The 11,809-nt window shown below is 38.0% G+C and overlaps 1 protein-coding gene across 1 annotated transcript in view; it reads right to left on the minus strand.

The window, feature by feature from the left end:
* The window catches only part of SVEP1 (sushi, von Willebrand factor type A, EGF and pentraxin domain containing 1), a 101,798-nt gene that overhangs the window by 80,485 nt on the left and 9,504 nt on the right, over positions 1–11,809 (minus strand). The window contains exons 5-9 of the mRNA XM_017859241.1: positions 8,765–8,878; positions 7,549–7,750; positions 4,457–4,614; positions 3,396–3,597; positions 1,105–1,280 (exon numbers count right to left, since the gene is read on the minus strand). Coding sequence (XP_017714730.1) covers positions 1,105–1,280; positions 3,396–3,597; positions 4,457–4,614; positions 7,549–7,750; positions 8,765–8,878 — 852 coding nt within the window. The remainder of the gene's footprint in view (positions 1–1,104; positions 1,281–3,395; positions 3,598–4,456; positions 4,615–7,548; positions 7,751–8,764; positions 8,879–11,809) is intronic.

Genomic DNA, 11,809 nt, shown 5'->3' on the forward strand with positions numbered 1-11,809 from the left:
TTTTTTTTTTTTGAGACAGAGTCCCTCTCTGTTGCCCAGGCTGGAGTGCAGTGGTGTGATCCTGGCTCACTGCAACCTTTACCTCCTGGGTTTTCAAGCAATTCTCCTGCCTCAGCCCCTCAAGTAGCTGGGATTACAGGCACCTGTCACCACACCTGGATAATTTTTTTTTTTGCGTGTTTTAGCAGAGATAGGGTTTCACCATATTGGCCAGGGTGGTCTTAAACTCCTGACCTCGTGATCCACTCGCCTCAGCCTCCCAAAGTGCTGGGATTACAGGCCTGAGCCACTGCACCCAGCCAATAATTTCTAATAAATAAAATAAGTATTGTATTTGAGGCTTTGCAAAGGCATCTCATCACATTTTTATGAAGTTTAGTATTTTTGTACTATATTTATTAGTATACTTATCCTAGTTTCATACAACTTACTTCTAGAATATATTAGTCAGTTTCTAATACTTTAATTCATTTTTGTCTATTTAATTTTCTTTTATCTAGGCACCATTTTGTATACCTGAAACAAATGAGCAAAGTAAAAAGTAATGTCATATGCATATATTTCTATAGATGTATCCAGATGGAACAAGCTTATTGCCATGTACAATGCTGAGAACCTGGGTCACCTAATGAAATTTAGTTTGCAATTCTTCAAACTAAAACTCCTGGGATATTTATTAAAAAGTATTTTTTAGAAGACAGGTCAAGATCTATTTGAAAAGGGCCATAAAAGATGGATGGCCATGGTCCTGCTTATATACTGATTACAAAACAAAACAAAACAATCCTTAAAATAAACAAAAAATACCAGTAATTAATCTCCTTGGAAGACAGTTTAGCAACCAGCAGTTAGTTCAGCATGCTTCTTGGTAGTCTTAATGTAGATCTTCAAAGGCATTTCTCACACAGAGAGGCAAACAGCTTACCTAGGAAAAAAGCTTCTAATAACCCACAGTTAGGATAATCAGGGAGTAGGAAATGAGAGAGAGAGAGCCGTTAATCTTTGTTTGAAACCAAGGACAAAAATGCCAGCAAACCTGATGTCCATTTAAGGAGCATCACCTCTACAGTTCAACAGAATTATACTCATTTTGTTAAAACATACCAGGTATGGGCAAACCAACAGAGAGGCCAGCACCACCGTCAGATAATTTCCCATCGATGTAGACTTTCCAGACGCCATTGGCACTTGTCCAAGTGATTGCAATATGATGCCATCTGCCATCATTCACTGAGGGACAATTTGTTATCTTTTCCTTGCCATTCACATAAAGAACCCAGCTGTGGAGAGAAAGATTCCAGGGAATGTAGTCATTAGCCATATGTTGCAATCCTTACTGTGGGGCATGTTACTATTTTTCTTCTTTTCCTTTTTTTTTGTGGGTAAAGTACTTCGTGTAAACCCATTACTCTTCTTTTTTTCTCCATTTGGTCACATTTTGTAAAAGCAGATTTTATTTACTAATTATACTTGATTGCGCTCACTGAAAATTGGTTTGCGTTCTTAAACACTGAGGGGTAGGAAAAAGTCTTAGGATGAGCCAGGAGAAGTTGCTCCAATTTGAGACAGTTTACCAACTGGCTGTTTTGGAGAGAATGAGTCAAGAATGGAAAGGGTGAGAATTGTGTAAATGCCAGACTGACATCCTTCTTCCAGAATGTAAGTTTCTTAAGACCAAGAACAAATTTCAGATGTTTTGTAGATGCTTCATCAAACAAACAATAAGTCTGTTTGATGGTTGCTGCTGTGGTATGAATATTTGTGTGCTCTCTTGTGTGCTCTCAAAATTTACGTATTGAAATGTAATCACCAATGTGATTAGGAGGTGGAGTCTTTGGGAAGTGATTAGGTCATGAAGGCTCTGACAAGACCACTTGCACCTTCACCATGTGAAGGCATAGTAAGAAGGTGCCATCTGTGGACAGGAAAGTAGGGCCTCCCCAGACACTAACTATGCTGGCACCTTGATCTTGAAGCCTCCAGAACTGTGAGAAATACATTTCTGTTCTTTACAAGCCACCAAGTCTATGCTATTTATTGTAGTAGCCTGAATGGACTAAGACAGTTGCTCATGCAGTCATATGTCAGACAAAGTATGCCGATCCAAAGAAAAGAATATTTGAAACAAGGATGGCCAGCCAGAAGATGTTTCCAACAACTGTGTCATTCAGGGAAATAACAAAGCTAATAAGCAGTTTAAAGTGAAAAATCTTCAAAATCAAATGGAGAAAAAGAAACAATTAGGGAAAGTTGATGATGAAGATAAAAATTCATTGACTACTTCTCCCAGTATCTTATCAGATCTTGTTTACAGATGTTTATGAAAAAATAGTTTTTGCGATATTAATGGTTTCCTTTCTGCATTTTTCCAGTTTCTCTCCTTATTCAAGGAGGCAACAGGTTCTCTCTCTATATTTTGTCTCAAAGGAGGGTTTTTGCAAACTTCTTGGATTTTTGTTTTTTTAACAGATCTAGTAAATAAAGAAGAATAGTATTCGAGGATGGGAGATTTCTACCAGAATAGTGAGATTCCCCTGGATTGGGGATAGAAAAAAAAAAGCTCAGTGGGTTTTGAACACCAACAACCTGCTCATAAGTAGAATTTCGGTGGATCTGAGAGGAAAAGACCATGTGGTGCACCACAGAATCTAACCACATTGAAGTTATGAACCTGACGTTTTGCCAAGGATTTCATATGTTTAAAAAGCAGTGGTTTTAAAGGGACCATAAAGGCTGGGTCAGTGGACAGCTCAGTGATAAATAATCCGGACAGTTGACCAGTGATGGAAGTTCTGCTTAAGTCTGTGGCTCTTTGGCAAGACTCTGGGTACAACTAAGGTTGGCTCTCGTGACAACCCAGGGGGATGGGACCCCGAAGTTGGAATTAATGGATTCTAAAAAAATATGCATACTGAGTTTGTATACTGATTTGTATGCAATACACTGGTCTCCCAAGGGTCAATGATGTCACTGAAATCCCTTAACTTTGAGAGGTCCTATTATATAAAAGAAAGAGCATCAGTATTTGAGTCAGAGTTTGAGACTTAGCCCTGCTACTTCCAAGGTGTGAGATTTGGGGCACGTCATTTAGACTTTCTGAAACTTTATTACACTCTCTGTAAAATGGGCACAGTTCCTCAGGTCATTGTGAATATCAGAAGTAATACATATGAAAATACTTAGTAAACAGCAAAACACAATACATGTTTGAGGTATTATCACTAAAATTTTACCTTCTTACAGAACTTGCTCAGATGCTCCATTTGATTATTGATACCCTGCTGTTTTCTGAGAACAACTGACCCTCTACTTTCCCATTTCCCATCCTCAATGTCAGTTCTAATTTGGCTCCAAGATAAGGTCTTAAGCACAGCCTTCCCGACGCTTCTGCTTACCCATTATAATCAGTCAGGAGCAAAGTATTGTCGCTGCCATTATCAACTGCATAGGAGATTGGTGTTCCATAGTTCATGTCATCAGAGGATTTCATCCAGAAGGTACAGGTTAGAGCATGGAGAGATGGGAGCACACCATCTAGCATGACGTATCCATAGATGCCAGAAACTTCAAAATCCAGATTAAAGCCTGTAGACTGTTCTGTAATGAATAAGAAAAGCGTGCAGGTGATGGCACTTGGAAGACATTTCCAATTGTCAAAGGAAGCAGTGCTATTGTCAAAGAAGCTCATTTCAGTGAATATGATTATTTACCTAAGAAGCAGTTTCAAAATTAAATAAATATTATTTACAAAATACATAGTGCATTCTTTTAAACAAAATAATCAGTGAGTATACAAGATAGGAAAAGCATTCAATAGCAAAAGGAAGCAGAGAAACAGGAAGTAGTTGGAAGGAGAGGTGGAACTGAAGTGCTACTAAAGCCAGGAGATACTAAAGTATGTCTGTATGCTAATGAGAATGACTCAGTAGAGAGGAAGTAATTGATGTCACAGGAGAGAAGGAGGAGAATCTGCAAGGGTAACATGCTACCCTATTTAGGACTCTGGCTTTTCCCTATTTCATGAGCAATTCAGCTCTGCCCCAAACCTGCATAGCCCACTCAATAAAACAAGTCTTACAGCTAAAAGACTCTAGTCTCCTGAGAAAGTATTTAGATTTGATCTGCTGATTCTCAAACATGTTCATGGATTCTCACCTCTGAAGTCAAGCGGCTTATCAAAGTATCCTTTTTATTATAAATAAGTAGAATGTGAAGAGCTCTATTAAATTCAGTTTTCTCTATTTCCCCCCTAAATTTTTAAGCTTTAATTTTATCATCTGTGCCACTGAGGATAATAGTAGTAGTACCTAGTTTGTTGGATGGCTGTGAAGATTAAATGAGTACAAAGTCTTTGGCATAGTTTTTGGCCTATGGGCAGTGCTTGGTGCAGGCAAAATTGGTATTGTTATTACAGTACTATTTTTAGTATTATTAATAACACTGAGTTGATATATACCTGTTTCACACCTGTTGCCTGAAAATCCTGGTTGACATTTACAACTGTATGAATTTAATTCATCCACACAGGTGGCCTGATTTCTACATGGGTTAGACTGACATTCATTGATGTTCAATTCACAGTGTGATCCTGTGAAGCCAGCTGCACACAGGCATCTGAAAGAAAACAGAATGTTGTAACAATTAGTACAGTTGTAGGAAGTCTCCCATTTATGACAATCTTATCTGAAAAGACTTTGAAAATCAAAATGCTGGAACATATTTTCAACATCAAAGTGCTTTAATTGTAGATTACTTTTTCCAGTTCACCTGATTCAACCTATATAAGATAAGATGTATTAGAAATGTTATAGTAGCAAAAATAAAGTAGAAAGTAGTTCTGGTCCAGGTGAAATATAATTCACACATTGTGGTTTCTCTCCTCATAGGAGTTCTCAGAAAAATATGAAAAGTTCAGATGTTGTTCTAAAGGCTTTTATATGTTAAGCCAATTTTCATAACAATGAGGCAATACTAGTATTATTCCCATTTTACAGATGAGCTAAACTGTGGCTCAGAGAGGTTAAAGAATTTGCCCAAGTTCTATTGCTACCAAGTGGTGGAGTGGGATTTTGAATCAACCTATATCCTTTTTCTTAATCAGGATGCTATACAGTTTCTGTGCTATGCAACAAACCATTTAAAACTCATCAGAATGGAAGGTATATCTGGTAATGTCAAATGTTGACAGGAGTGTCATAAAATAGAAAGTCCCATATAGTGAGTAGGACTACAATTTGGCAATGTCCTGAGAAGTTGAGAGTTTGTGTTCCCAGAGCCCTATAAATCCATTTCTTGTTTTCTGCTCTAAGAGATAATTACACAAGGTGCACAGGGACCATATAACAAATGTTCATAGCAGCATCATTCTAAATGTCTATGGAGAGGAGAATGAGAAAATGAATCATAGCGTAATTAAGTCCATCATGTAATGGAATACTAAGGAGCAATTGAAATGAACAAACCAGAGCCAAATGTAACCACCTTGATAATACTTGAAAATATGCTGTGTGGAAAAAAAAAAAAAAAAACAAATGGCAAAAAGAATATCTATGTTATGATGCCACTTATGTAACATGTAAGTTATATACTGTTTATAGAAGTCATATATGTACCAAAATATAAACCCGAATAAGAAAGATATATTCAGACTTCAGGACAGTGATTACTGCTGGGGGAAGAAGGTGAGTATGTGTGTGTGTGTATGTGTGTGTGTGCGCACGCATGTGTATGCGTGCGTGTGTTGAAGGGAATCCAGCCCTACCTTTAGAACTTATGTCTTTAAAACAAAAGATGTGAATCAAATATGGCAAAATACTAAGGTTTGATAATCACAGTGATCAGTACATGACTTTTATTATTCTTTGTAATTTTCCGTGTGACTGAAATAGTTTGTAATTTAAAAAGACTGGTCCACTAAATGCAAGTTAATGTTATCATTACTAGCATGTTCATATGAAAACCTCTTTGATACTGACCTAACAGTGACTAACAGGAATAACTGGTGGTTGATGGATTTAAGCAAAACTCTCATTTGAAATTGGGGGATCTTTACTGGGTCTATGCATTTGATGGTAAATCTATTTTGACGATAATTTCACTCACCTTTGTCCTCCTGTGTTTGGTGTCATTACAACACTATCATATCCTCATCTATGAAATAGATTCACTTTGTCAACAACCTACATTCCTTCTGAATTGGGAGCGTGTACTTTCACCTTTCTTCTAGTTAGGATTTAGACAACTTTGGTATTCATCAATCGTTTTAAACCCAGGAAAGAGTTTGGAACTCGTTGTTCATCTGGAAACTTCTCATTGCCTACAGTTAGGTATATGCCAGAAAATGTCAAATACCCATAAGAAAGCAGCGCTACATGATAAGACTTCATTTCCATATTGAAGGTGAGGATATTGTGGGAGGATGGTAATGGAAGGGGGCTGAACTAGAAGGAAGGGGATTGGGAAATGTTGCAATTGGGCTAGACCTCTTTTGTTCTTTTTTGGTTTTTACTTTTGTAAACTTATAACACCAGCAGCACCTTGAGGACAATACAGTTTTCTAAAATTTTGTAAGCAAGAGAAATCTGTCTTGTGTATTACAGATGTGCTGTCTTCTGTACTCCCCTGCAAAGAGTGGGGGATGGAACAGGATAGTCTTGATAATGACAACAGGAGAGGGTTGTTTTTCAAACTGTATTCTACTGACACTTAAGAGCTGCCTCAGGGAGACATAGTCTTTCTTCCCCTCAAACACTACTATTTTCAGCCACAAAAGCTTAGCTTTTATTATTTTACTTTTTTACATTCATGTTAGATTTCTTTTAACAAAAGGTTACTAAAAAAGTTTCAAAATTGTGGACATAGAATATAGATGAGCACTATCACAATATGACTGCAGATTCCATTTTGATTTTATCTGGTATAAAAACTTCAGCTAAAGCACGGGTGGATCACCTGAGGTCAGGAGTTCGAGACCAGCCTGGCCAACATGGTGAAACCCCCATTTCTGCTAAAAATACAAAAGTTAGCCAGGCCTGGTGGCGAGCACCTGTAATCCCAGCTACTCGGGAGGTTGAGGCAGGAGAATCGCTTGAACCCAGGAGAAGGAGGTTACAGTGAGCTGAGATCCCGCCATTGCACTCCAGCCTGGGCAACAAGAGTAAAACTTCATCTCAAAAATATAAAAATAAATAAATAAATAAAATATGGGCTTTGTCTAGTGCTACTGTGTTTGCTTCTGAGTAATTATATTTCCTTTCATCTTTTATGACTTTCCCAGTATAGAATGTTAGTTCCCAAACATGGCTGTGCATCAGAATCATCGGGAAACTTAAGCCATAACAGGTTGCCTATTTTAAAATGGTAGGCTCTACTCGGGGCTTAGTGAGGCAGAAATGGCGGTGGGAATATTCAACTGTAGCCTATCCTCGGGCCAGCATTTGAAAATGGCTGACTTGAGACTCAAAGCAATACTCCATAAAGGCTGCAGAAACACTGACTAGTTTAGAAAAATAAAAAAAAAAAGTGAAAAGAATCAGACTTAGCCTTTACCTGAAGCTATTGGCACCGTCTTTACAGGTAGCTCCATTTTTGCATGGCCGACTGAGACACTCATCCACGTTCTTTCCACATCGGGTACCCAAAAATCCAGGTGGGCATTTGCACAAGAATCCCCCAACCTGGTCTTCACAGACTGCATTATTTAAGCATGGGTTTGACTGGCATTCATTGACTTCTGTTTCACAATGCAGGCCTGAGGATGGAGAAGGAAGAGAAACAGCCCAAATGATTAACTCCCTGGGAACACTGTAATTAAAGTGTTGACTCCCTGGAGGATGCTGCTTCTAGAGGCTTGGAATGCAGGCTGTGGAGCCACTGGCCCATCAAACTGGTTTGAGATCCATTCTGTAATGGGCTCTGGCTTTTGCAAGTCATTTTTTTGTGGACTCTGAGTTTTTTCTTTTTTCTTGAGACAGAGTCTCGCTCTGTCTCCGAGGCTGGAGTACAGTGGCGCGATCTCGGCTCACTGCAAACTTCACCTCCTGGATTCAAGCGATTTTCCTGCCTCAGTCTCCTGAGTAGCTGGGACTACAGGCACCCATCACCACACGTGGTTAATTTTTGTATTTTTTTTAGTAGAGACAGGGTTTCACCATTTTGGCCAAGATGGTCTTGAAATCCTGAGCTCAAGTAATCCACCTGCCTCGGCCTCCCAAAATGCTGGGATTACAGGCATGAACCACCATGCCCAGCCGATAATCTGCTTTTTTAAATCTTATTTTTTTTGAAATTAAGTTTGGTAACAGACATCTAATTGAGATAATGTTAAGAAATAAAGCTAGCCATTCAAAACTTGCCTGTTTCTTTGATCTTGCCTTTTTCCTTTACTGGCCACTTTCTTTCTTGGATTTACCCTTTAGCAATTAAGCATACACTTTTAAACCATATTATTGTGCATCTGTCTGTAATATGATATTACATATGTCTCCAGTTCCTTCTTGAAAGTTTGCCTTAACACACACACACATACCACATACACAAATTATTTTTTGCTGAACCATTTGAGAGTTTTGCAGACCTGCGTGCCCTTTCACCCCAAACATCTCAGCATATATTTCCTCAAAAAATGAATACTTTCTCTTACATAATCACCATGCAGTCATAAAATCCAAACATTCACATTAATATATATCATGTTAAGAAATGTACTAATTTGTGGTGGTTTACAAGATTTTAAGACAACTTGGGAAGACTGGAAACATCTTACCTACATATCCTTTCACACATGTGCAACGATAGCCAGCCACACCATCAACACAGATTCCTTTATTTAAACAAGGACTGGAGCTACACTCATTTATATTTTCTTCACACCGCAGACCTGCAAATAATTATTAATCTTTGAACTGGAGAAAACTTGAAAGGACTTTAAGACCAATAGTTTCCAAGCAAGTTGTTCAGGCATTGGATAGGGAAATTGGAAGTCATGGCTAACATGTTTGTGACAAATTTAACTCTTTGCCAAACATGTTGAAATAAAATGTTTCTTCTATTCTGTGAACTGCAAATTTTTTCTAGCAAGAATCCTAACATATTCAGCATGCAATGGAAAATGATAACTATGAATATCTGACCATATTTTTTTAGTTAAAAAGATGCGTGATTTTGTTTTAAAATTCTCCTCCTTATTTGTTTGCAAGTTGTTCTCTTTTTGAGTTTATTCCTTTTAGAGTTAAGTGGTAACAGTTACAGCGTTACAAAGTTGGCAAAAATTATGGGAGAAATATATTGAATGAAGAAAATAACTCATTTTCTTCTGCAAATTAGGGAAACACAGCCAAATTTCTGTGCAGCTGTCCCATGTTTTGTGTGAACATAATTTGAGAACTAGATGTAATTCATATTCTTTATTTTACACATCTAGAATTAGATCCAAAGAGGTCTGTGACATTGCCAAGGACAGGCACAGAAATGAGCCTAGAACCATAAATCTTCACATTCAAGAACATATGTACAAAGACTCCTTGGGTTGAAGAGTTTAGGATGCTTAAATTTATAACTCATGGAATTATGTAACGCATATCTAATAATTTATGTACCTTGACATTAAAATATGCTAAAAGGAAATTTCACAATGAAAGTTGTTTTTATGAGACTAGTAAATCTAACATAAAATCTACACTTTCATATAGACCATAATGAACACTTTTTTTCACAGTAAATCCACACAATAAATGTAATGGCTAATAAATAATACACATAATGCATTTCACATCTAGTAAATATATATTTATCTTATTTAGAAACTTGGTTCTACTTTTCTCATAGTATGTGTCTACCATTCTGGTCACAAGTTTTTACTATGATTCAACTCCAGGTGTCACTAACATGAGATTTGGAATTTTAAATAAAAAATGTAGGATACAGGTGCATAATTTTAATACGGTCTATGGAAATGCAACCATAGGCAGACAGTGGAGAGGAAAGAGCATGAGAAAGAAAATGGGAATCAGGCCAGCAATCTGGATGTGGTTCCAGCTGTTGAATACACACCCTTGGTTAGGGGTGATGAGTTTGCTGGTCTGCAGTTGGTCTCACAGCATGTGGGCCTCTTAGAGTATAAGCTGAGAGCAATTTGTTTCAAGATATTTATGACGTGGCCCCTAAACATAGGCCTGGGACTACCAGTGTTGCATGGCTTTGAGATACAGAAAATATATGAGTTGTTCCAAATGATTACTACTGTAAATTATGTTAAACATTTTCATGTCTCTACGGAAACTGTTTTTAGATACACATAAAGTTATGGTTCCTCTGAAATGTTATCAGGATTTTACTAAACTTTTTAAGATATAGAAAATTATATACCCACATGTATTAAAATATATATTCAGGTATCTTTTTAGTATAATAATGATTTCATGAGTTAGGTACAATGCAGGATGATTTATTTGATCTCAGTACTCTCCATAATAATATCATGGGGTCATTACTATTTATAAAGTAGTAAATCCTAGTCTATTTTATTAGAATATATCATCAGTATTATAATAATTATAATGTGGGTTAACAAGGGAATTGAGAATAAGATCACTGTTTCTGAACTATTTTTGTGAGAAGGTGCTGAAAACTGCGACTCTTGACTTAAGACATTTAGAGAAATCTCCAAACTGCTTTCCACAGTAACTGAACTAATTGACATTCCTAAAAAAGTGTATAAGCATTCTGTGTTTTTCTACAACCTTGCCAGCATGTGTTATTTTTTGACTCTTTAATAATAGCCATTCTGGCCGAAGGCAGTGACTGAGGTAATCCCAGCACTTTGGGCGGCTGGGGCGGATAGATTACCGGAGGTTAGGAGTTTGAGACCAGCCTGACCAATATGGTGAAACCCTGTCTCTACTAAAAATACAAAAAATTAGCCGGGCATGGTGGCATGCGCCTGTAGTCTCAGCTACTTGGGAGGCTGAGACAGGAGAATTGTTTGAACCTGGGAGGCAGAGGTGGTAGTGAGCTGAGCTCATGCCACTGCACTCCAGCCTGGGCGACAGAGTGAGACTCCATCTCAAAAAATACAAAAATTAAAAAAAAAAAGCCATTCTGATTGGTGTGAGATGGGATCTCATTGTCGTTTTGATTGGCCTTTTCTGATGATTAGTGATGATGAGCTTTCTTTCGTGTTTGTTGGTTGCTTATTGTCATCTTAGAGAAGTGTCTATTCGTGTCCTTTGCCCACTATTTAATGAGGTTATTTGTGTTTTGCTTGTTGATTTGTTTAAGCTCCTCATAGATTCTGAGTACTAGGCCTTTGTCAGATGCATAGTTTTCAAGTATTTTCTCCCACTCTGTAGGTTGCCTGTTTACTCCATTGATGCTTTCTTCTGTAGTGCAGAAGCTCTTCAATTTAATTAGGTCCTACTTGTTAATTTTTGTTTTTGTTGCAATTGCTTTTGGGGACTCAGCCATAAATCCTTTGCCAAGGCTGATGTCAAGAAGGGTATTTCCTGGGTTTTCTTATTTTTTTTTTATTTTTTTTTTTTGAGACGGAGTCTCGCTCTGTCGCCCAGGCTGGAGTGCAGTGGCCGGATCTCAGCTCACTGCAAGCTCCGCCTCCCAGGTTCATGCCATTCTCCTGCCTCAGCCTCCCGAGTGGCTGGGACTACAGGCGCCCGCCACCTCACCCAGCTAGTTTTTTGTATTTTTTAGTAGAGACGGGGTTTCACCGTGTTCGCCAGGATGATCTCGATCTCCTGACCTCGTGATCCGCCCGTCTCGGCCTCCCAAAGTTCTGGGATTACAGGCTTGAGCCACC

This window comes from Rhinopithecus bieti, unplaced genomic scaffold (assembly GCF_001698545.2).
Source record: "Rhinopithecus bieti isolate Rb0 unplaced genomic scaffold, ASM169854v2 scaffold_47444, whole genome shotgun sequence".
Lineage (NCBI taxonomy): Eukaryota > Metazoa > Chordata > Mammalia > Primates > Cercopithecidae > Rhinopithecus > Rhinopithecus bieti.